The following is a 27,239-nucleotide window of genomic DNA, read 5'->3' as shown; positions in this document are numbered from 1 at the left end:
GTTTTCAGCAAGATGCTGTTGTGGAGAGTTTGATCTCCTCTGCCATCATTTGCCAGAGACTTGAAAAAGCTCAACAAGCTAATAAAGAAGGCTGGCTCTGTTCTAGGGACTCCTCTAGAACCTCAATGTGCAAAGAAGGATTCTTCATAAAATGAAGAACATTATGGAGAACCCTGAGCATCCTCTTCATGAGACTGTCCTACAACAGCAAAGTGTCTTCAGACAGAGGCTTCTTCAGCTCCACTGTAAGACGGAGCGCTACAGGAGATCCTTCCTGCCCACAGCCATCAGCATCTACAACAACTCTGAAGAAACCTTTATAATATGAGCTACAACATTTAATTTCTCTTTGGAATTGATAAAGTATTTTTGAATATATATGAACGTATATATTACAATATACATTTAACGAGTTGAAATTACAACAATATTCTCAAAGAAATAAGGGTTTTGCTTTTAATAATGGGAATTATGTATTGCTTCTGATATCTGATTTTTATATTTGCTTTTACTTTGAACTGCTCTAGTTTATATTGTGTGAGTGATTTTGATCTTTAAAGGTAAAATTAATTTAATTTTATCGTGCATAGCTGTCAGAGCATCAGTTTAAAGTGAAATAACTGAGCAAAGATATTTGTATTTTCTTATTTTGTTATTTAATTTTGTAAACATGAAATGCTTTTTAATACAAACCAAAATCTAGAAACATGACTATATTTTTTTTTTTAACATCCGGCCTTTCTTGACTGCAGTGCCTTTTCCAGAGTTGGTGGCAGCCTTGGACAATAATCCACTTGTGACTGACGACCGAACTCCATTTCCCATGATCCTCTATTGGACACTGCAGTGATGTAGGGTGTGGTGGATGAATGGATGTGTATGAGTCCGCGTATCTCTGGGTGTGTGTGTGTGTTTTTCATACGGGAATGAAGCTCCGTGTCCGCGCAGACTGAGGGCTGCAGATTTGCTTCAGCGCATCTTTCAGCCGGGTGGACTGGAAGATGCAGACGTCGGTATGTAGCGTCGCTGCCGGACTCTACAATCATGACGACCGGAGGAAGATGCGTGAATTGACTTGTGTCATTTCTGGCATTGTTGGTTATTTCTCTCTTTCCACCGAGTGAATCTGGACAGGACTGAAATGGAGCGTCAATCCAAAGCGTGAGAGGCATTGACCGACAGTCTGTGTGTTTGTGGGCTAAAATTGGACAATAAGCAAAAGGAAAGCAGAGGGGGGGGAGGGGGGGGGGTCTCGTCATTTGCCATGGTAATTTTTTTTTTGTCTCTATTTTTAGCCACAATTTCTTTTCTCTATTGTGACATGACCACAAAGCCATACTGAAGGTTTCAGTAACGATTTTTAATGAAATATAATTCAGAGACAACTGTCTGATTAGAAATATTATGATTTAATTTATTTAATTCAAAGAAGCCAGTCATGTCCAAGATTAAGAGCAGCGAGTCAGTGAAGGTAGTAGTTCGATGCCGTCCATTGAACCGGAAAGAGGAGTCCAATGGTCCTGCTGGGGGGATTGTACAAATGGATCTGCGGCTGGGGCAGGTGATCCTCAGAAACCCCAGGGCACCACCAAGCGAGCCACAAAAAACATTCACATTCGATGCAGTGTACGACTCAAGCTCCAAACAGCGAGACCTTTATGATGAAAGCGTCCGGCCGCTGATAGATTCGGTTCTCGCGGGGTTCAATGGCACCATCTTTGCCTACGGGCAGACCGGAACTGGGAAGACCTACACCATGCAGGGAGTGTGGCTGGATCCAGAAAAGCAAGGTGTGATCCCCAACGCTTTTGACCACATCTTTACACACATCTCCCGCTCACAGTCCGACAAGCAGTATCTGGTGCGGGCATCCTACCTTGAGATCTACAGAGAGGAGGTCCGTGATCTCCTTGATCCCAACCATGGCAACACCAGAGGACTGGAGCTCAGAGAGAGTCCTGAGACAGGAGTGTATGTTCAAGATCTCACATCATGCGTGTGCAAAAGCATCAAGGAGATCGAGGAGGTGATGAATGTGGGTAATCAGGCGAGGGCAGTTGGAGCAACGGACATGAACGAACATTCATCCAGGTCCCACGCCTTGTTTTTGATCACTGTGGAATGCAGCCAACCCGGACCAGATGGGAGGAAACATATTCGAGTGGGGCGCCTCAACCTGGTGGACCTGGCTGGCAGTGAGCGCCAAGCCAAGACAGGGGTCCAGGGAGACCGCCTTAAAGAAGCTGCCAAGATCAACCTATCTCTGTCAGCTCTGGGGAATGTGATATCAGCTTTAGCAGATGGACGCAGCGGTCACGTTCCATACCGGGACTCCAAGCTGACCCGGCTGTTGCAGGACTCTTTGGGTGGCAATGCCAAGACTGTCATGGTTGCCACTCTTGGCCCGGCCTCCCAGCATTACGATGAAACTCTCACCACCCTTCGCTATGCCAATCGTGCAAAGAACATCCAGAACCAGCCCAAAGTCAACGAGGACCCCAAAGATGCTCTGCTCCGTGAGTTTCAGAAGGAGATTGCTCGTCTCAGAGCCCAGCTCAACCACAGGAGGTGGAGGAGCAAACAGAAGAAGGAGCAGATGGATGGTGAGGCTTGGGAAAGAGATGGGGATGAAGAGGAGGAAGAGGTCGAGGAAGAAGAGGTGGAAAAGGAGGCAGAAGAGTTTGTGAAGCTGGAGGAACAAAGGTTGGAGAAGGAGAATGAGGCCATCAGAGAGGATCAATTCCTGTTGGCAGAGGAAAAGCAGAGGCTCCTGGGGGAGAACGAGAAGATGATGGGGGATCTTAGGAAGAGGCAGGAAGCCACCGAACAGCTGACTGCAAGATACAAGGTCAGTCTAACTAGGAAAATTTGGTCTTTTTTGTTGTCTCTATCCAATCATCCTCAATTTAATCATTCTTTTTTACAAAAACATAACATCAATAATGATGACAACCTAAGCTGTTGTTTGTTAGGATACTGAGTGGCCATCTTCTTCTAGCTTCAGTGTTACACTTTAACTCTTCACATTCCCAGGCATTTACCATTATCTTAAACATGGACAATCTGGATTACGGCTGCAGGATATCATGCAATATGTAATAATATTGGTGAATGTTGCAATAACAATATGACACGCGATAAGTAATTGCATTTAGAGTGTCTTTCTGCTTTGGGTACATAGCAAATGTTGACCCCAAAAAATGAGCAGTCTTTCCCCTCCTGAAGAAAAAAAAAATTCATTATTTCCATCTCAAAGCAAGGTTTCATTTAAAACATTGCTTCTGATCAAGATCTTCTCTTAAAACAACTAAGTTGTAGTTTCTTAATGACTTGACCACCTTACCAGCTCTTTAACCTCTAAAACCTTTTACGTTGCATTAAACAACTACTGTAACTAAGTATATTACAGGCAGTCTGGATGTATAGTAGTTAAATAATTAGCTAACATTTATTGCAGTTCAAGCGATATGCATATTGCGTACAGTGTTATTGTGATAAAGATGTACTTAATGTAAACTTTACACAATAAATTTTTATATCTTGAATTGGATTTATAATAATTTAGCTTTAAACTTTAGTGACTCATTTGATCATTTGCTAAGCCGAACCTGGATCACCTGCAGCTCTGCAAGTGGTGTTACCAAAACCCTCCTGAAGAAACAAACAACTTTTAAAGTTTTCACTGCAGAGCTTCTCTTAAAAAAGTAAATACATTAATATGTGAAATTAACCAACCATCCATACATCCATCTATCTGTCCATACATCCATCCATCCTTTGTCTTTACTCACTTCTCTGTGCCAGGTTGTGGGACGCTGGTGCGTATCTCGAGTGGTCATTGAGGGAGAAGCGGGATACACCATGATCAGGTCGCCAGTCTGTCACAGAGCAACACAGAGACACACAGGACAAATAACAATGCATGCACACACTCATACCTAAGGGCAATTTAGAGAGACCATTTAGCCTCACAGTCCTGCTTTTGGACTGTGGCAGGAAGCCAGAGTACTTGGAGAAAACCAATTCATACAAGGGGAGAACATGCAGACGGAGCCTAGGCCAGTATTCAAACCAAGGACGTTCTTGCTGCAAAGCAAGAGCACCACCATGCCTCGCAACCTGTGAAATTAACCAGATCTCTTTAACCTTTTACTTTTGAAGACTATCGTTTCCCACCTTCTTCTTTTAGGAATCTTAATTTCCAATCTGGAACTGTAAAGTTCCTTGTATCTTAAGTCTATTCTTTCCTTGCCATATTCAGACACAGGTCACATCACACACACAGCGAAGACTGGGCAATAGCTGCATTAATCACCCGTCCTGATTCATAGGGCATTTCCAGTCAATAAGTCACTCGTGCAGAATGACTGAGTCACTGAGCTCTTTAAACCCGTAGCTGCAGCTTCAACCGTCCAACACGAGACACTGCTGGATCAACTTACTGAGCTGCCTGAGGCCCGGTGATGAGAAGAGGGCGGACATTTTTCTTTCAAGAGACGATGATGTGGGCTTGTATTTTAAAGACAACCCCCTTTGCTTCTGCCCCTTTGGTACTTTGTGTATTTTTGTAGAAATGAGACGACATGATTTCAACCTATTTGATATTCCCACTTTCCCTTTAGTACCAGAGAGCTTTTAACTGTTCCCAGAGCTGAACTTGATATCTTTAGCTTTAAGAGAAACCACTGAGTGTAGGTGGAGAACATGGTAGCATCTGGAAAACCGTAACAACGCTGTCTGAGTTATTTTTATTATTTTAAAGGGTTACAAGTACCCCGAACATCTCAAAAACGACATGCATTGTTCATCTCTTTCTTGCTTTCTGTTGTTTATATTTGTGGAAAAGAGCTAAAATCATTGAAAGAATATGACTGAGATTATGTTTAAACCTTTGTTTTTTTTTTTATTTACCTAGTAGTCCCTGTTTGCTAGAGAAGGTCTAAGGCATCTTAGAGGTGATCCTGATCCTGCATTATTCTCATTTCTGCTCATATTTCTTCCTGTCATGTTATTCCTCAGAGCACGACAGGGTTAATAGGTTTTAGTGCTAAATTGTTTAAAATGTTCAGAGGCTCAGTTGGCATGATTCATTGGGCAGCTGCTGAGCGATGACAATCAGAAACCAACCCTGAGCTGGAAGCTGATTAAGGGGAAGAAGTATTTCCTGCCTTTGATGCATCAGTCCTTTCTTTTGGCTGGTTTAGGAGGAAACCTGCAGGACATCAGACCTGCACTGATTATAAAATGTGAAAAATAATCAATTTTATGACGCTTGGTCGTAGTTAAAGCTTTACTTTTCTTGTTCTTCATCTGTCAGAGCTTCAGGTTTGTCCAAAAATAGGTAAAACAAATCTTGGTGTTCCCCTTGGCCTGCTGGACCTATGTTTTCAAATCCATCCCTTAAACAGTTTCTTGTAGCTATAAACAAAGGAAACATACTGTATATTTATCTATACACTGATGAAAATATTCCCTAAGACACCGCTGACCTCTGCCAGTATAGATGACAAGCCACATTTACTTTTCTTTTCCCCCACAAATACATGTCGATTTTAAGAAATACGAAGTTTTTTATGAAACTCATAGGTTAGCTGTGTAAGAGTTGTGTGAAGCATTTCGTTGGCCAATCCCTCAGCAGATGACTGGATTTGGCTGATTGTCAGTTTGAAAACAGGTCCAGAAGCAGAAAAATCTGAAATAGAGTTAGATCCTTGCTGGTTATAGCACTTATTTGATGCAATAGGTTTCTGTTTTTTGTGGTAGTAGTGGCCCTTAGTGTTGTTAGTTTTCCAAAGTAAGCAGACGGGAAATGGGGTGAAGAGAGGAGGAAGTCATGCAGCAAAGGTCTCCGAGGACGGGACTTGGACCCGGGATGACTGATGTCTTCAAAGAATATGTGTGATCGGCTGCGCCGTCCTGGCTGCAGAAACCTTACAGCAACAGAAAAAACTCGGGGAGAAGGATTCACTCACTGACAAACAGAGATAGCTTAATAAAACAGTTATCGATTTGTAATATCTCTAAGTGCCATGAGCCCATGGACTTTGTGATTTTCTTTTGCCTAAATTCTGTACTTTGGGTTTTGTATTTTCTATATTCAGCTCTGTTTACTTAATGTTGATTGATCTACTAGTTATTATTCCATGTTTCTGTGGTGTACGTACCTGGTTTCGATATAACAATCTCATCTCCATAGTATTTAGCCTCCTCCTTGCCTCAGTCCTATGAACTGCTACTACTGGAAGTGTTTGCTTTGGACTAAATCCCATTTCTGATAATAATAAATTGTTTAGAAGATATATATATATTTTTTTTTCCAAGCTACCATGAAGACATTATGATAAAATTGACCTATTTCATGTCCCCTCAGCATCAAAACCTCCAGCTATGTTGTAGTCAGCATAAAAACATTTTGACATTGCTCCCAGTCTTGCTGCCTTGCCTGCAGCACATTTAGAGGAGCTGGGGCTTATTACAGCTGTCAGAATGGTTTAAATATACTGCAAATATCTATCTATCTTTTCCATAAAAGCGGATCAGTGCTGTAGCTAATTAATACCAGCAGTTACTACAGACACCCGAATTTTAAACTGTTTTCCATTCTTAAAAAAAAACAACATTTTTGTATGAGAGGCTCCAAACACTCTTTTTAGGCATGTGTTTATATGAAGAACAATTCATTAGTTCTGGCTTTACAACTGGTAGTATTAGATGATGTTTGGTGAACAATTTACAAAGTTTTGATAGGTTGGACAGCTCCACAGATTGAGAAATACTAAAATAATGAGTACTTTTAGCCAGAAAAGGGTTGTCTTGCAAAGACCAAGGTATGGTGTTTTATATCATATTCTTTTTATTTGTGGCCTGTTTACAGTTTTTCAGATTATTTAATGGGAGAACATGGTTATTTAATTTATCAGTAAAACAAACTTTCCAAAAAACATAAACAAAATCATCATATATCTAGATGAACATTAAAAGCATAATTATGTTTTAATTTGTAATCTTCATTCCTTATTTATTGCCAATTTCAGCTTCTAAAGCTGGTTTTGATTCAATTAGCTGTGGTTTACTTTAACCCACCAATCACAGATCAGGGCGGTGAGAGACTTAAAAAATAACCAATTAGAGATAAGATCAGACGGTAATGAATTGAGTCCCTCTCTGTTCCTGCCTTTGTTTCGTTCAGATACCCACTTAGACTCACAGCAAACAAACATAGGTCAAAAACTGGCTCACCTGGTGTTTCCATCTGTCTGTTACAGTACATTGCATTGTTGATCCAACTGCTGTGTGCACGGCTGGAGGTGCCGTCAGGGAAGATTTAATGTGTGACATCCCGTTAGTTCGATCTTGTGCACACATCTTTCTTCTGTGATGGAATCAGGCTTTCTTCCTTGTTAAATATAATCATCTTTCCTTTAACCCAAGCTGTTTTGTATGGAATTTGTCTGTCTGTCTATAAATGGGTAGTTTCCTTGGAATACATGTTCAACTCCTTGTCATTCATTTGCCTCAAATCATCAAACATGCGTATGTTTTATTATAATTGTAAAACAAATTCAGGGGCGCATGGGTAAAATGTGCGACCCACTTACAGAAGTCTCAGTACTCGACGTGGTTAACTCTACAATTGTTTTTTGTGGTTATTTTATTTAATCTTGACAACAGCACCACAGGCAAATAAATTAGAAGCAAAAGCAAAGCAATAAATAACTAATAACTAAAACAAATCTGAATAAAACTTTTAAAAAACATATTTTATTTCCTTAAACTTTGTCAAACATCTACAGAAGACGGTTAAGTAAAACTGGATCAGTAAAGGACAACAAATCAGCACTTCGCCCTCTAAATCTGGATTGTGATGCTCTAATTATTGACGCTTAGCCTAGAGACAGAGGCATGGCAGTTCAACTTCTCACATCTTTATAATGATAGTATTTAGTTCAGGTGAATAAAACTGTCCTGCTTTGTTTATCATTGACTGTACTGTTTGTTTTTTACAATTATAGTTCTTCAAATAAGACCAAAAGTAGTTTTTGTGAAGTTCTTTCTTATTACTCGTTTTTATTGGTGACATTTCCAGAACTCTTTTTGTCATTCATAATGTTATTTTTCTTAATTATATTTCTTACAAACATGCTATTTATCTGTCAGAAGCAAGTGATTTATAACAGGTTTGTCCAGCAATGGGAATGCAGTAAGTCTAACTTGGAAGACTGCTGTTTAAAGGTATAGCTTTACAGGAAAAGGGGCTGCATGAAGTATTTAATAGATGTCAGTATCTTACTTGTTGCAAAAACACATCAACCAATCTCAATTTGGAGAAATAAAAATACATTTGCAAGGGGAATCAAGATCATAGTTTATTAGGAATGTTTTGAAGTTGTGTTAATCTGTGTTTCCATGTTGCTGCCCTAAACCTTTACACCCCAGAGCTGAATTACTGTGAACCCTCAGTCTACCCAGAGCTGTTAGCTGTTTGTTTTTTGACCGCAGGTGTATCTATTTTGCTGAATGGAAAAGAAATGCTAGCATTTTAAATATAAAATTATTGTTCAGGTAGAAAAGATCTGATAACATTAATGCATATACACTTTAGACAAAAATCGGATCAAATTTAGGTTTTAACTCGTTTTATTTGTATTTTTGGTTTTTAAAACGTTTTTTAAAAACCAAATTTAAATAAAATTGTTTTAATAAGTTGTTCTTCTATGTATTGGGGTGTGGCAAAACAAAAATTTAACTTCATCCCTTCCTTTAATCATTTTTGTGTTGGTATAAAGAAATTATTTTCCTTAAAGATGAATGAGACCCCAGAAACATTTTCCTCTGTAAGTCACAAAGTTTTAGTAAACTAAAACTAGACTAAAACTAGTTTTAGGTGACACAAATTTGTCTAAAACCTGAATAACATTTTTATTAAAAGACCATGACTAAAACAAAACTAAAATAGGCTGTCAAAGCTAACACTGCCGCATGATCTGAGCAGCTTCACTTTATAACATATGGAAAGGTAATTAAAATCTTGCAGATTTTCACCGTATTTGTGGCAGAAGAGAGGGAAATAAGAGCTTCAGATCTTTTGACAGCGGTTACACCCTAGAACAAAACCAATTTAAAACCGCTTCACCCTGAAGGTTCAGGGTAAGATTTCTCCCTAAGCAAACACTGATAGATGCAGTAGAGAAGCTTTCTGAAATGAAACACCCTACGGTAGTAGAAATTTTCCCTAAAAAGGTTTTTGGTCTGTAAAAACTCTAAAAGGTATTCTCCTTCTTCCTGTTTTCATTCAAGGCTTTCATGTTTCTTTTCAGTGACATGATGTATAATAATCATGTTTATAATTGCTTTTGCTGGAACTGTACTGTATATCCAGATAGCCCCTCTTCAATATTATTTCATATTTTAGTGGATCATTCTTCTGCTAATATTAACTTTTCATGCCCTCATATTTCACTTTGTGCTACAAATTTGTAAGATGATCGGAAAAACTTCGAGCCTTCAGCCCAGTCTGCACAAATGTGTTGCATGAATTATTTATTTACACCCTGTCACACCATTAACAGGATTTCCCCCCCCCTGATTTACTCTGTTGACAATAAGAATTTTTGTTTACATCAACATTTTTACTGATCTGAGTCTGTCTAACCTCATTAACATTCCTAATGTCTTTCCTTTGAACCTAACAGTTAAGTCAGCATTTAACTGGCCTACCATCAGAGCAGTTGTATGTCACTGCAGCTGCTGTTCAGAGCTTCATGCTGAGCAGCAGTTTCCTATCAGGAGGCTCTTATGACTGACTATTCTTAGATCCACTTTCTGGGTCAAAATTGCAAGCATCTTGTTGCTTCTTCTGAGTACCTCTCATTAGAGACAGTTTCTTCTCTCTGCTTTTTTAATCAGTTATTTCTGAAAGGATGTAGAAAGTGCTTTTGTTTTTGCAAAAATCCTCTCTTCGTGTTGCACTAATAGACTACTATAGAGCCATTAGACTTAAAATCTTTGGCTGATATAGTACTTCTCTGGAGCTTTCACTCTCATTACTTTGAAACTGATTGGTTAGGCTGATAAATGGCTACTAGAATGATATTTCTGAACAATGCATTTATATAACAAAGGTTTCTATTACATGGGTTGGCTTTCTACACTAGTATTGTACTGTATTGCACCGACTACGCCAAAACAAATTCCTTGTATGTCCAAAAACGTACTTGGCAATAAAGCTTTTCTGATTCTGATTCTGATTCTGATTTAGTCTAAAAAGCAGCACAACAAATAAAATGTTCAAGCTCTATAAAGTACATTAATGCCACAACTTTAGAGCAGAAGGCACATGTCTAAATCGGTTTTCAAAATCCAGAGAATTAATTTTGTCTCTAAAAATAAAAAGTCTTTAGCAAACTGCCTAGATGAAAGTCTGTGTTGGGAAACACAGCTTTTCCATGACAGGACTCTTTTATTAAATGTTGCATTATGAGGTTTTGTTTCTAACGGAAGCCGGAAAATATTTCTGCTGAGAAGCATCATACACCGACCCACCATAGATTCCAGTTTCATCAGCTAGTTTTTAACATTAACTCGATTTTCAATTTGTGTTTTGTTGTTAATGGAAATTCGTGTTGACCCTACATTAGGTTATTTCTGCACCCTGCAGAATCAACAACAATGACCATGACTTTATGGGATATATCATAAGCATAACGCATGACTTGTTGAGATGTGCAAAATAGTTAAGACCCCTCCAATGTTTTCCACATTGTGTCAAGTTACAACCACAAACCTTAATGTATTTATTGTGAATTTATGTGATAGACCAACATAAAGCAGTGCATAATTGCGAAGTGGAAGGAAAAGGAACCATTGTTTACAATCTGAAAAATCTTGTGTGCATTTGTGTCCAGTCCAATTTAGTCCGATTCCCAACCAAGGAACACAGCAGACAGGTCAGGAATGAAGTTGTAGAGATGTTTGAAGCAGGGTTAGGTTATAAAACTATATTCCAAGCTTTCAACATCTCAGAGAGCTATGTCCACCTTAACTGACCGACCTGAAACATAGAGCATGAGTCAAAGAAACAGCCAACAGACCCATGGTAGATGAAAGTGTATTCATGTGTTACAATGGCCCAGATGATGTCCATGCCTAATTACTGTACATGCACATACAGTCCTGTTTCAAGTATCCCGACATTCTTGTCAGCTATTAAAAGTGGTCTTCATAAATTGTTTTCCAGAGTTTCCGTGTTGTTTCTAAGGGCTTTCTTAGACTTTGGCGTCTTTAAACCAATTTGCAGCCCACTTTTTGTACATAACCATGACAACATATTGTGCAGTGTGTGCTTAAAAAAGGAAGAAATAAAAAAGCATTCCTCATACAATTCTCAGCTAGATGTAGAATGAGAAAAACAGCAGTCAAGTCCAAAAAAGAAAACATTTAAACCCCTTTAAAAAGCCTGGGAAGTCTGTCTGTTTGGAAGCAAAATACACAGGTATAAGGCATAGCTCAAGTTTTGTAAACACTTCTTTACATACTTTGTATAAACATCAGCGCTCCAACTGTTTCACTGTTTTTACAGTCACTATACAGTACAAACATACACTCACATGTACAGCTGGATGTACATGGTGTTTCCTGTTTATTCGGCTGCCTTCCTGTGAAATTAGTGAGAAGAAGAATGGTGACAAGGAAGCCTGAATCTGAAGTTACTTGTGGGGGTGGTTGATCATGGAGCTCATCTCTGCTCTCCATTTCTCAGCATACAGGCGTGCGTACTCTGAAATATTGATGAATCGGCTCTGTGTGTGTGTGTGTGTGTGTGTGTTCCTGTCTTGGCATCACAGTGAGAACCATTTTCCCGATTTCACCATCAACTTGAGGACCATTTGTACCAAAGTGAGGACATTTTGCTGGTCCTCACGACCTGTTTTGCTAACGGTTAGGTTTAGGACTAAGATGTGAATTTACTTTAGGTTAAGGTTAGGGTTAGGTAAGCACTGGTAATGGTTAGGTTTAGGTGAGTTTAGTGTCAGGATTAGGGCATAGAAAGGGTTGAAAATGACTGAAAATCAATGGACGTCAATGGGAGTCAACACATGGTCCTCACTACATATAGCAAAACAAGAGTGTGTGTGTGTGTGTGTGCAGATGAAGTCAGCGTGTGTCATTTTCCAAATCATGTGTTCATTTTGTACTAGTAAAAAAAGTAGAAACAGGAATCTGTGCATGTAGATATAAAATATTGAATGCATGTTCGCTTTACAAGGCATGCAGAGAGATTTGGTTATACAATCTTAGCCCTATAATAATATTTACTTTTTGCATCATGATTCAACACAGAATTAGCACATTTACATTTTTGTACATGATCAGGGAAACTGAAAGGAACTGGATGACAATCTTCGCCAGATTGCATTTTTACCCAGATCTCTGTGATGTGTTTGTTAGCAAATGACTGACCCTGAGTGAACATAAATGAGATTTGAGGCTTTAAGCTGCGGCTGCATAAGTGGTTCTGCATCGATCAGGACAAACATGAAACAGATTCCCGGAGATGTCCACCTTTTGTTCTTCTCTTTCTCCACTCATATCTGCTCCATCTCTGTTCTTTCTCTCTCTCTGCCGAGAATTGTTTCGTCACATGATATTTATAGCCCGATCGCTCCTGGCAGCATCCAACCTCGCTCAGATTGGTTGGCTTGATACGGATGAGCCAGCTCCATATGCAACACTTGCCATTCTCTTTACTTTCCCTCGTCAGGATATTTACTTTTAGTAAAGAGAAGTGTGTTTTTAAGACAAAAACATGGATATGTTCAGCATCCAGGAATTCATAGCAACTGATTTACTACAGTTTGAGAAGATTGAATTAATGTAATGAATAATAATACAGCATATTCAGAGTAGAAAGGACAACATTTCCTGGTGTTTTAGTATGCTCCAGATTGCAACTTTCTGGGATTGCTGTGGCTTCTTAAAGTATCCATGTATTAGTTTTATTAAATGAAAATGAGCAAATGAAAGCAGAAGCAAGCAAACAACAGCTGAATCGGAGGAATATGTGGTCAATACTGGATTGTTGATGAGAAGCTATTATAGGTTGCATTTAAAGATGATTTAGTATATTGACTGTTTGTGTGACTGTTTTGTGATTTTAGCTGTTAATCTTTCTAAGATTTCAGGAAAAATGTAAATTTGTTTAACAATATTTCATTTAATCTTTTTGTCTGTGTGGAATTTAGTTACTGAAGTAAAGCTCTTCCTCTCTTCCAGGAGAAGTGGTGAAATCTTGCTTCTCTCATTTAATGTTTGCACCCTCATTGTTATATTTTAATTGGATGTTGCTGCAAACAAAGCTGTGTGCAGTGCAAAAATGTCATTTTGCATTATGACACTGTTGCATGACCCTGATGAGGGTCACACAGTGGATCCTTTCATCCATGATAACCGTCTAAGTTGCAGTTGTCTGTATATGAGGAATGTGGGGATGTCTGTTTGGGATGTAAAAGGAACATGGGAAGCACAAATAGGGAAAATCCCTGCCATAAATCAGGCCTCTATGACGCTGAAAAAATATGTAGGAACACAAAGAGAGTTATACACACTGAACACAAAGACAGCTTAAAACAAAGAGGCTTTCTGTGCTGTGCCCTCCTTGAAGGACACCACTGTATTCTGCAGTTTAAATGAGTTTTTGTGTTTTCCCCTCAAACAGACAGGGTATGTGTAAGTTTAGAGGAACGTATCGGCAGCAGGGACTCTGTCTTTTTCTGTTCAATCCTGGAAGGAGGCCGAAAACAAAATGTCAGTGGCCTCTGTTTGCCATCTTTGGATTTTTTTCCTTCTTTATTTCTTTCATCTCAGTGACTATTCTCTTTCTGAGTTCTTGCTCTGTCAGGTTTTACCCCTAAGCAACAACATTTGTAATTTGATGAAACTGAGCTGCAGAACTGGAGCTCAACAGGTCTTTTATCGTCGACGAGAAAGCAAGTTGTAACCTGAGGCTTGAATTTTATATTTTGATTTTAAAACGTTAAAGTAAAACATATTTTTCCAGCAAACTTAGAGCGTTTTGCATTAATATTCAGACCCCCTAAAGTTTTTCACATTTTGTCACATAACAACCCAAAAGCTTGTATGTGTTTTATGTGATTGACCAACACAAACTGTTGCAAAGTTCTGAACTGAAATAAAAAGGGTGGATGTTTTTAAATAAAACCCTGAAAATTGTGCCATGCATTTGTTTTCAGCCCCCTTTACACATCTACATAACATCCAACCAACTGTACTCATACTCATCCTCTTCTGCTTTATCTGGGACCGGGTCGTAGGGACATCAGACTTCGACCAGATGGCCGGGCTCCTCACCCTATCTCTAAGGGAGTGCCCGGCCACCCTGCAGAGGAACCTCATTTCAGCCGCTTGTATCTGGGATGTTGTTTTTTCTGTCATGACCCAAAGTCCAAGGCCATAGGTGAGGGTAGGAACACAGAACGACCAGTAAATCAAGAGCTTCGCTTTTTGGCTCAGCTTTCTCTTCACCACAACAGACCGGCACAGTGCCCCGTTACTGCGGCAGCCGCACTGATCCGTCTGTCAATCTCCCGCTGTATTCTCCCCTCACTCGTGAACAAGACCCCGAGAGACTTGATTTCCTCCACTTGAGGCAGGAACGCCCCTCCAACCTGAAGAAAGAAAGCCACCCTTTTCCGGTCGAGAATCATGGCCTCTGACTTGGAGGAGCTGATCTTCATCCCAGCCGCTTCACACTCGGCTGCGAACCGCCCCAGTGCATGCTGTAGGTCTTGGCCGGAGGGGCCCAGCAGGACCATGTCATCTGCAAAAAGAAGAGACAAAATCCACTGGTCCCCAAACCAGACCCCCTTTGGCCCTTGGCTGCACCTAGATATCCTGTCCATAAAAGTTATGAACAGGACCGGTGACAAAGGGCAGCCCTGCCGGAGTCCAACATGCATCGGGAACAGGTCCGACTTAGTGCCGGCAATGTGGACTAAACTCCTGCTCTGCTTGTACAGAGACCGGAGGGCCCCTAATAAAGGGCCCCGACTCCATACTCCTGGACGCCCCCAACAGGGCTCCACAACGGACATGGTCAAATGCGTTCTTCAAGTCCACAAAACACATGTGGACTTGAAGAACCGGCAAACTCCCATGATCCCTCTAGCACCTTGTAGAGCACTGGTGTCAAACACCAGGCCACGAGGGCCAGTGTCCTGCTACTTTTAGATGTGCCTCTGCTTCACCACACCTGAGTCAAATAATTAGTTCATGAGCAGGACTCTGAGAAGGTAATTCCGCCATTTGGATTCAGGCGTGTTGGACCAGGGACACATCTAAAAGTTGCAGGACATCGGCGGTCGAGGACTGGAGTTTGTCAACCCTCCTGTAGAGGGTGTCGAGCTGGTCCAGTGTTCCACGGTGGGGACGAAAACCACACTGCTTCTTCTGAAACCGATGTTCGACTATCGGCCAGACTCTCCTCTCCAATACCCTGGCACAGGCCTTGCCAGGGAGGCTGAGGAGTGTGAGACAACTGTAGTTGGAACACACCCTTCGGTCCTCCTTCTTGTGAAGGAGGACCACCACCCCAGTCTACTAGTCCAGAGGCACTGTCCCTGACCACCACGCAATGTTGAATAGGCGCCCCAACATCCAGAGATTTGAGGTACTCAGGGTGGATCTCTTCCACCCCGAAACCTTGCCGCTATGGAGATTTTTGACCGCCTCGGTGACTTTAGCCTGGGTGATGAACAAGTCCGACTCAGAGTCCCCATTCTCTGCTTCCACCAGGGAAGGCATGATGCCAAAATTGAGGAGATCTTCCAAGTACTCTTTCTACTGCCAACCCCACTGTAAACAGTGTGGGCAAAACACTGCTTCCCTCTCCTGAGGCGCTGGACGGTTTGCCAGAATTGCTTTAAGGCTTACCGGTAGTCCTTCTCCATGGCCTCACTGAACTCCTACTAGGCCCAAGTTTTTGTCTCTGTCACAGCCCGGGCTGCAGCACGCTTGGCCTCACGGTATCCGTCAGCTGCCTCAGGAGTCCCACAAACCAACCACAGCCGATTGGACTCCTTCATCTTGACTGCATCCCTTACTGCTGGTGTCCACTACCGGGTTCGGGGATTACAGCAGCAACAGGCACTGCAAATCTTATGGCCACAGCTATGGGCGGCAGCATCGACGGTAGAGTTGGAGAACATAGTCCACTCAGACTCTTTGTCTCCAATCTTGTCAAAGCTGTCTCGGAGGTGGGAGTTCATTACATCGCTGGCCGAGGGCTCCACCAGACGTTTCCCGCAGGCCCCCACTATACGCTTGGGCCTGCCAAGGAGACAGGTCCAGCTTCCTCCTCTTATTTTTATTTTTATTTAAGTTTATTTGATAGGGACAGACACACATTGACATAGACCAACTGAACAAAACAGCAGTCCCATGTTTGCGTCATAGATGTCTTCCCACAGGTCCAACTCACAATCAGGTGGTGATCTGTGGACAGCTCAGCCCCTCTCTTCCAAGACGATGTGTGACTGGGACAGAAGTCCAGTAATGAAACACCACTCAGATTCAGCTCAGGGAAGCCAATCCTCCTAATCACAACCCTCCAGGTGTCACTGTCATTTCCCACGTGGGCGTTGAAGTCCCCCAGCAGAATGACGGAAGTTTTTATCTTAATGTGGTGGAGTGGTTTGACAGCTTGAATGATCGTAGAGGCTATGTTGTCAGGGCTTAAATGCCCCTAGTAGGGTTCTCCCATGCCAAACAGACTCTGGGTGACGGGTCAGACAAAGAGGTGTTCAGACACCTTCATGAGAACTATTATAACGAGGCACATGAAATTGCCCGGTACGCGGAGCCGGGGTCCCACCCTGAAGCCAGGCCCAGGGTCAGGACTCGTTGGCAAGCACCTGAACCACCCGGTTGGTGGTTCAGGTTTACCTTCCAGCTGGACAACAAACAGAAGATTCACGAATAGGGCTAAATAGAAATGCACACCACACTTCTAAGGTTTTTATTTGTAAAAAAAACGCTTATCGTTTTCATTGTTCACAGTCATGCTCTACTTTGTGTTGGTCTATAACATAAAAATACAAATAAATACACTGAAGTTGTGACAAAATGTATGAATAATTTGCAAAAACAAATCTTCCTGTGACTTAATCCTGGCCCACTTGTGAAGCATGTTCATGCCTGAAGCTCTGTTGTTGAGCTGCCAGCTCGCAGCTCCGTCAGCATAACGTTTTCGCTGATAGCAGCTTTAAACACAAATGTTCTACATGAACTTAGTCTGACCTCAAGGAGCCTCAAAGGCATTTTTATACTCATTTTATATTGCATTTCCATTTAAATAGCCGCTAGAGATGGATGTCAGTTAAGGATTAATAATTAAAATAAAAACAGATTCCGTTTTTTGAGGTGAGAATTCATGATTTAGAGCCAAACGTAGCTTTTGACTTAGAGACTTGAAAATCACTCGGTATACTCTTAAGATAATGGGGATCAAAAGTTCTCAAAAGCTTTTTGCTACATGAAAGTAGCCTCAAATTCTGACTTCTCGCCATGAAACACAAAACTATTATAGTTTCTACCAGGAAAGTCACAGACACATGAAACCTTCTGGGATTGATACATATGATGACTGGAACAATATTCAATAGTCAACTGCTGACATCATTGAAGCCCCGCCCCCTGAGAACAGGAAGTGTAATGTTTCACTTAGTGTGGGCCATATTTCATCTGCTTCACCTAATCAACATGAAACTGTCTCCAATGACAGATAGCATGATGGTCTAACTTGGTCTCTAGTACTGACAAGTTTGGCTGGAGGGTGTGGCCGTGGCGGGGTGGCGAAGTCTGATGTCACGCCATGGCCATACGTTTGGCTCTAAATTACACATGGTCCGATTTACTCCAAAGTGAATATGGTTGATCTTTGTCAGCCCCTAAACAGCTCTATTACATTACATTGGTGTTTGGATCAACAGCGCCCCCTAGGACATTACAAGTGCTCTATCTCCTTCATACATCATCAGATCCATTTGAAATTTAGTGTACATCATCATGGATCAATGCTGGACATGTTGACACAATCAATTGACGACATTATTTTAGCCCCGCCTACTAACTAACAAGTGAGTGCAGCTTCCATCGGGAAGGTTGTATTTTGGCCAAATTTGGAATGTTTCTTGCCAGAGCAGAACTTAACATGACCAAAGAATGTATGAAAGGTGGCTCGCAGCGCCACCTAGTGGGAACGTGTGGAATCAAGCGGCGGGCTCCTAGGTGGCGTGGAGGAGGCGGTGCCAGGCTCCCGCGGTCGCTACACAGGTCGAGCGGCGCTTGGCTGCGAGGGCCTTCAATTCTGCTTGCAGCTTTAATTTCATCTTGTAATCTATCAGATATTTTATTCTCAACCCGTTGAAATAGACCATATTATTGTGTATGAGGGGTTTATATTACAACCTTTTTCTGTTTTTTCCTTACAATTTCTTTTTTAGCATCTGTGGTTTATTGTGGCCAAAGTGGCTGAAGATGGGCAGCAGACTGATGTTCTCAAGTGTAGCAGGTGGTTTATTTACAAAAAGAACAACCAAAAATATGTACAAAAATGACTTAAACTTGAAAGTGACTAAATAAACATAACTATACTCAAACCAACCAAAATTAACGTCACGTGCACACAGCTACACTGACCTGGTCCTCCCTCCTTAACTTCTTTCCTGATCTGCTTAAATACCCTCATGCCCTTTCAAACACAATTAACTCAAATGGAATCTTCCATCTTGCAGGTATATTCCAACATGAGAAATAATCTCATATCACTGAAGCTACTTCTGTCTAGCGACAATCCTGTGTTTACAGTTTAACAATTATATCCTAACTCTAACACATCAAAACTAACAAACAAAACCCTAAAGTTAACTTAATACTTTAACAGTTTCTTCTCCCCTCTTTACCTGGTACCTCCTATGACATCACTTCCCTGAAACCTCCAAATACAGGAAGTTAGGCCGCACCTCCTCCTTTAGTTCCTTGAACACAGGTAAGTGGTAAAATCACTAGCCGGAACTAGGCAAATGGTGTTCATCCATTTTACCACAACATCTAATACACTTTTCATTACATTTACACTTTCTACTTCATTCTTCACTTTGTTGCTTTATACTGGACCCAAATAACCAAACACATTTACTCATAAAGTATTGTTTTCTCACAAATAGGTCAACAGAAAATGCCAAAAGTGTTGTTTCTCCTGATTTTATTTGCTTGATATAATCACGATAAATGATTGCGTCATGAATGCATATCCATATATTTTGGGATTTTTTAGGCAATGGAGAGCAAGCTGCTGGTTGGAGGGAAGAACATTATAGATCACACCAATGAGCAGCAGAAGATGCTGGAGATGAAAAGGCAGGAGATCGCTGAGCAGGTACACCACTGCTTGTAGTTTAATTTTCCTTTCAGATAGATTTTGTTTTTCACAAATACTTGATGCACATTTAAGCAATGGATTTAATTAATAATATGGTATAATACTTGTTTTTCTGCTTTCAGACACGTAGTGAGAGGGAGATGCAGCAGCAGATGTTGATCCAGGATGAGGAGGCAGTGGAGCTTAGGGACACTTTTACATCACTTCAGCAAGAGGTTGAGGCCAAGACCAAGAAACTCAAGAAGGTAACGAATCAATAGTGAGATTAATGCAGATAATGTTCAAGTGTTTCTTGATTAAATTGGTCCACAAATCTTGTAAATCAAAAATGACCCCTGCCTCATACAATTGATATGATCTTTAAGTACTTCCTACCATCCCTCTGCTTATTTTAAGACTTTTGTCATGCTGTTTCTTGCACTCATTTTTTGTCATTACCAAGTGCAAATCTTCACAAATTATAACCTTTCCAGTTCAGTCTTTTTATCCCAGTCTTTTTCCCTGACACGGCCAGCTGGACTAAGACCAAAAAGCCTATCGTGTGAGCATGTTTGCTGTCTGGAAAACAAATCCAGTAGCAAAACAACACGCAGTTTTGTTTGGAAGATATCACCTCATTAGATTCCCACTATGGCTTGAAAACAGCATAATAATAAAAACATACAATATTAAATGCAAAAAACATGTTTACTGGAAAAAAAAATCTACATTTAGTGGTTGTTTTTAATCAAAGGTTTTGCTTAATACTTTTTATCACAGTTAAAAATGACATTTTAGCTAAAGTCCATTTGGGGGTTACAACTACAGCTAATAGAAAAGAAAAACAAACTTGCTCAAAACACAGACCATAAATCCCAATGTAGGGATAACAAAGAATTAGTAAAACATTATTGATAAATATTTTAGTGAGCAGGAAAAATAGTCTCATTGGATTTTTCTGCAAAGCATTGCTCCCTTTGCTAAAGCGCAGCAGCTTTGTAATTCAGACGTTCTTGTTCAGAACCTGGAGTCAAATGGTGAACAGCATGACAGCTCTGCAGTGGAGGAGGAAAGCAGAGGAATGGGAGCAGGTTACTGATAGTTGGTGTGCTCCCATTGGCTGGCCCGTTCTCCACACGCCAGTGCTTCCAGTGCCGTTGCTACTGGCAACCAGGCTGCAGCAAGCTGGGAACCAGCTCATGGTGACTTCTCTGCACTGGGAGCCTCGGTCCAGCTCGTCCTCCATGTTGATCTTTGTGCCCTTTTCCTTCTAGCTGTACGCCAAGCTTCAGTGCATCAAGGCGGAAATCAAGGACGTGAACGACGAGCACGTGAGGAGCCGGCAGGAGCTGGAGCAAACGCAGAACGAGCTCACCAGAGAGCTCAAGTTCAAGTGAGTCCACCAAGCACCCTGACAACCTTAGGTACAACACATGCTTCAATGGTGTCTAATAATACAATACATTTTACGTTTTTATAAACACAATGAGCATTTTCAATTTGGAAAATCAAGTTATTACAATAAAGACTTAAAATTTGTATTGAAGTAACACATTTGTTTGTATGTTTCCCTGTGACAACCGCCAGATAAAGATGGAAATGTCCTTTTGTTTAGTTTGATCTGCGCCTGCTATAGCAATGAAAGGAATTTCATAGTAAAGCTCAAAATAAGAGCCTCACACTTTAGATCTGTGAAACTACAACTAAAGAAGGATCCAGACTTCTAGTGCACTTAAACCAGCAATTAAAAAGAGATTTTGTAGGTTTTCAAAATAAAGGTAACAGGGACTCTTCAAAATAAGAGACTTATATATATATATATATATATATATGTATATATATATATATATATATATATGTATATATATATATATATATATATATATGTATATATATATGTATGTATGTATGTTGGATGTTTACTAGAATAGGTTTTAAATACATAATGGGCCTAAACTAACAACCAAAAATTAGGTAATTTGGAGTTTCAAAATAAAGCTTACAAGTACTCATCAAACTAAAAGCCTCAGTATTTCATAGGTAAGATTATTGCTAAACGGGGTATGAAAAAGTGATTTTGTTGCTCTTTTAAAATAAGGCTCTCAAATATTTATATAAAATAAAAGTCTTGCATTTTCAAACAGGTAGGACTGTGCCTTGATTGTTTTCAGAATTTTGTATTATGCAGACTCATTTAAGGCTTGTGTCTAGATTCACGTTAAACCAGAGCAGAATATATAACATTTCGTTAACCTCATAGCATTATTGCCTAAGTCATATTTGAGGCTTACTGTTAAAATATCAATAAAAAATATAATATGCTTGCTAAAAACTGTTTGTTCTTGTTTTCCAACAAATGTTTAACTATGATTTAGGAAATTAGGCTATGAGGCTATTTGTTTAGCCTTAGGTTGTCATTGGGCTGTTTTTCTTTTTCTTGGATGATCTAATTTGTCATAAACATCTGTAACAAATGCTTGGCTGATGGTGTTTCCTTACAAATAACTGCTTCATGCACGGCTTCAGGATCATGAGATGACAGACCTTAAGAGACCTTTTGACATTTAATTGGACCTCTTCTCTGCTTTGTGTTGTCTACACTCAGGTATCTGATCATCGAGAACTTCATCCCTCCAGAGGAGAAGAATAAAATCATGAACAGGCTGATGTTTGACCCCGAGGAGGATCAATGGAAGTTCAAACCTCTTGTTCCAGATAAAGCGTTGGTCTTTCCCACCTTCCACCACTTCTAAATCAGAAGTTATTTTTGGGTTTTAATCAACAGTAGAGGATTATGTATTTTATGTTTTTTGATTTCTAATTGATTATTTTTTGTCTCATTGATTGCCACTATGGTTTGTACAGTAAATCCTCACAGATGAAGAAAAGACCGGCATCTGCAGTCGGATACAAACGACCTATCAGCCAATATGCTCGGGTCGCCCTGTCAATGGGAGCTCATTCCAGATACAGGGTAAGTCCGTTGCAGTCTTAGTCAGCTGAGAACTATAGAGGTGAATCCAGTGATACCAGGAATGTTGTTTTGTAATTCTGGTCACAAGTTTTCATACACTCGTGTGCATTTATGTCATATTAGTTTTAGGCCATTATAACCATTCCTTGTTCATGTCATTATAAATAAACATCAAGAAATTTCATTGATTTATAAAAACAGTAATCTGTTGTTTATTGTGGACCTTTTTTAACCTACACCAGATCAAAATTATACATACAGGCTCAAATATAGTATATAGTCCCATTTATATTCAGTTAAATGTCACTTAGCATCCTGAACAGATACTTTTTGTAACCATTAACAAGCTTCTGGCATAATTCTGGATTAATTTCTGTCCTCTTTTCTTGGCAGAAGTAGAGTTAATTTAAGTTAGTTGGTTTGCCATCCCTGAAACTTGCCGAGCTTGTTAGCCTGTTTTATCCAGAGTGCTCGGGATCATTGTCATGTTGAAACACCCAGTTGTTTTCTTGTATCAAACTTTTGACCCGAATCCCTCAGATTAAAGGAACCACCAAGAATTAAACCTATTATTAATTAGTATTTGCTCAAACAATACACAGCAGTACACAGTGAAGCAAGATTTACATTACTATAAGGCTGAAAGGGTGCTGATCCACAAAGGACCCTTTTCCAAAACCAACACCTTTAGGCTTGACTGAAGCTTGCAGCTGCACACTTCGACAAGCTAAATCCCCTCTGCAGAAATGTTTTATTTTCAAATTGGGGGGAAATTTTACTCTTTAGCCACAATGACAAAACCTATGTATGGAAAGGTCAAGTTCAGGCTGTTAAATCTAAGAACATTGAGCTTTCAAGCATGGTGGTGGCAGCATCATGATATAGGGCTGTTTTGCTGTCAGTTGTACTGGTGCGTTGCAAAAAGTGGCTAAAAACATAAAACTGGACCACCTTGAAACACAGACTTCAAATCCTCAGCTAGACAGCGGTTGTGAACCTTTACAATCCAAACATATATTTCCCCCCTCGCTTCTACTAACTAAAGCTTGTTTAGAGCCACAAAACCGCAAAATCAAGTTTTATAAATACCTCTAATCCCAATTTATGTATAAAGCACATTTAAAAAAACAGCAAGTTTGCCCAAAGTGCTGTATGGGATAAAGAGATAAAACCAAGACATGAAACAGATTATAAAACACTCCTTTAATAGAATAGAGATATTAAAAGGTGCGTGTCAACTCAACCCAGGCCAAATGCTATTGAAAAAAGATGCGTTTTTACAAGAGAAAACATGAAGTGAAGATGCCTAGCTAATATTTAAAGGCCAAAGTTTGGGAGCCACAACAGAAAAAGCTTGATCTCCTCGGCCCCCTGAATGAAGACAAGGCTGGGATAAATCAGAGAGGTACAGAGGAGCAAGACCATTATGGCATTTAGAATCCAACATTTGGATTTTAAAATTATTCTTTGATGCACAATGTGCTGATGATGAGGACAGGATAGGCGAGATGTACTTACTAAATAAAATTTGGCTTTATGGTTAAGTTAAATAATGAATATATGAAATAATACTTTTTCTTCAGTAAAAATTTTATAATTATGCAAAACGAAGGAGGAAGAATTATGTTGTTTGTGGTATGATAACAAGAAAATGCACTGACAGAAAAAAACAAATCTTCCTTATACCATTGGTGTTATTCTATTGGGGAAATGCAGGTATGCAGGTATTTTGTAGGTAAACAAAACAAAAACAAAAGACTAATGAAACAAAATTCATGATGCGGCATCTCCAGCTCTAATCTCACTGTGGTGCAAATTTTTGTGTAGGCTGAGAACATCATGTTCCTGGAGCTGGACACGACTCCTCCAAACACCTCAGCTCTGACGGACGGGGAGCAGAACCAAAGTCCCTCTTTGAACATCTCTGCCACCAAGGACAAAGGAGTCTGCAAGTTTCGTTCTTGGTGAGCCTCAATATTGTCTTTTATGACTGGCTAACAATGCTTGATTTTTTTCCCCCCCTATTCTAAAAGATGGGTTTTCAGGAGGGATTTAAAAACAGACAGAGAAGACACCTGTCTAATTTCCTACGGCAGATCATTCCACAATTTGGGAGCGGCTACAGCAAAAGGCCGGTTTCCTCTAAGTTTACGCTCGGTTTGAGGTATCTCTGATCAGCTGACCTGAGAGAACGGGTAGGCGCATAAGGCTGCAACAGCTCAGAGTAGTAGGATGGGGCAAGGCCATGGAGGGCTTTAAAAGTAAATAAATGAATTTTAAAATGAATTATAAAAGGAATAGACAGCTAGTGAAGTGAAGCAAAAATGGGGGAAATGGGTTCAAACTTCCTAGTGCCAGTTAAAAGACCCTCTTTTGCACCAGAGGGTTCAAAAGACAAAGTGGCGAACGAAGCACGGACCCCTACGTAAATTGCATTACAGTAATCCACCTGTGTGGTAACAAAGGCTTGGATCATGGTCTCAAAGTGCTGCTCAGAAAGAACTGGCTTTATTTTAGCCTGCTGCCTCAACTGGAAAAGGTTGATTAAAAAACTGCCTTAATCTGACAGTCAAATTTAAGATCGGGATCCAAGGAATCTAAAAATCATCGGGGTCTTATTTGGGTTACAAAACCATTACCTCAGCCTTGTTTTATTGAATTTTTAAGTGCCATCCAGGATTTAATGTCATCAAGACATTGGGATAATGGCTGCACAGATCATGGCCTTTTGTTCTTTAAAGGGACATAAATCTGACAGTCATCTGCATAAAAGTGAAATTCTTCAATGCTGTCAGCTGTTAAACTGTTTCCTACTGAATGGAGGCCAAATAAACCATCTTCGGCATTTGACACATTTGATCAAAATGCATACTGATAAAAAAACAATTTATTTCACATAAATAATATACACACACATATAAACATTTAGCTCGTAAAACAACAAAGATAGATACAGCTTTAGCTCTGCACAGCTAAGCTAGGAAAACATCCCTCAAACTGTTGCCTTTTTCATGTAAGCCACATTTAGGCAATTTAAAGCTGAGCATAACATGTTTGAAGCATGTTTCTTATTCTTATTTTTATGTGCCAGAAGTAAGGTGTCCTTGTACTATTTCATTTTACAAATTGTAAAATAAAACAATTTTTTTTTAAAGCAGAAATATAGGCATCCTGAACCAACTGGTATATGGATTTTATTCAGTTTTAACCTGAGATATTTTTGTTTATCTCAAATTTATTTATATATGCTGTCCCACGCAAAACATTGACCAAATACTAGATTCCCTATTAATAAAACATAATTTCTGCATAGAACCTAAGCCTTGTACTTGCCAACAGGACAGAAGAGAAACATCACAAAGATGGTCTTGCTTTGGCTTCACTTTCTAATTTAACTGCTTCAAATATCTCAAGAATTTGCTTTTATTTTACCATCTACCGGTTATCTAACTTGAATCTTTAGATTCATAGATTTCAGGAGAAATAACTGAAGCAGTTTTTGCAGAAATTTACTTTTTTAATGCAAACACTGGTGAAGGCTAAACTTTTAGAAAATCTTCAAAACATTTCATAATTATACAGAAATTAAGATTGTGCATCATTTTTAATCAATACAATTAGTACCATCATTATGGCAGGTCTTTGTCAACCTCAACCTGTATTTCAAAGTATTGTGAGAAAGGTAAATTTTTTTTATATTTCCTACTTTTATATAACTCTAAAATACTTCAGGGTTGTATTGTTTTTTGTAAATTTGAATGATATTTTTGAGGTTTTTATATAACCTTTTGCTTCAGTAATTTTGTAGGTATTACTTATATTACTATACATTCATGTCCTAAATGGGAAACGGTTGCGTTCAGGCTGACAACTGAGCCCTAAACGGTTTAGAGTCAATATAGCTATAAATAGGATTATTCAGGATTAGCCACACCCTCCCCCAGATATCCTAATCTCATGGTTTTATCTGTTATTTACCATTTAATCTCAGTATTGCTGTAAATTCTTTTAATCTGTCTGTAAATGTTAGGTGAAAAAACGTTTTTTATTGTACTTCAATTAATTTTTTTGTGCCTTTTTTGTGCAGGTGTCAGAGCCAAAAATCCATCACTTCCTCCTCTTCTAATAACTCCTTGACAGGTTGTCAGACGCCCACGTCCGCAGTGGCGATGTAAAGCTTTGTTAGTTTTTTTAAATTGTTATTTATTTTATTTCTTTATTTGTTTTGGCCTGTTTGCCGTTTTAAGACCTTTAATCGAGGCCTACAGCCAGGACACCAACAAACACCATCACCTCTGCTGCCTCATAAAGAAGGCATAAACAACTGTACATGGAAAACAGGAAGATAACAGACCGGATGAACCTCAGAGACTCTGTGAGACTTCACTCCTTCCATTGCTTTTGAATCAAACTGTTCCTTCATTCTGCATGCTTGAATCAAAGAGGTTTTGGATCATCGTTTTCGAAGAAAGGCTGAGGCACTGAGCTAACTGCTGTGTCTGGGAAATAAATAGTTTCCAGTAGAGACCAATTCAGATCTCAATAAATCCTGAGATATCTGTAAATATTTCATCTATTCAGCATTTTTTTAAGGGTAGGGTTGGTCTGTTTTCTGTGTAAAAGAAAGACTTCACAAATTAGAAAAAAATTATTCTGTGTTGGCTTTTGGAAATGAGCACAGTAAAATAAAAATATGTTTGTTGTTGGTCAGATGTGGTACTGAAACCTGAATGATGACCTTTCTCATCCCTGTTCATTCCTCTGTCTTCAGTGTCTAATTTAACTCAGATGTCTTGAAAAGATGTCATTAAAATAAAGAATGTGATGCTT

At 39.7% G+C, this 27,239-nt stretch overlaps 1 protein-coding gene across 1 annotated transcript; it reads left to right on the top strand.

The window, feature by feature from the left end:
- The first annotated feature begins 851 nt into the window (after positions 1–851).
- LOC124882012 (kinesin-like protein KIF3C) lies at positions 852–27,239 on the top strand. The gene is made up of 8 exons (XM_047388090.1): positions 852–2,848; positions 19,352–19,453; positions 19,579–19,701; positions 20,710–20,828; positions 22,041–22,157; positions 22,301–22,409; positions 24,237–24,373; positions 26,497–27,239. The coding sequence occupies exons 1-8, from the start codon at positions 1,439–1,441 to the stop codon at positions 26,582–26,584; spliced, it is 2,205 nt and encodes a 734-aa protein (XP_047244046.1). The 5' UTR covers positions 852–1,438; the 3' UTR covers positions 26,585–27,239.

Source organism: Girardinichthys multiradiatus, chromosome 15, assembly GCF_021462225.1.
Source record: "Girardinichthys multiradiatus isolate DD_20200921_A chromosome 15, DD_fGirMul_XY1, whole genome shotgun sequence".
Lineage (NCBI taxonomy): Eukaryota > Metazoa > Chordata > Actinopteri > Cyprinodontiformes > Goodeidae > Girardinichthys > Girardinichthys multiradiatus.
This window is presented reverse-complemented; position numbering and strand designations above follow the sequence as displayed.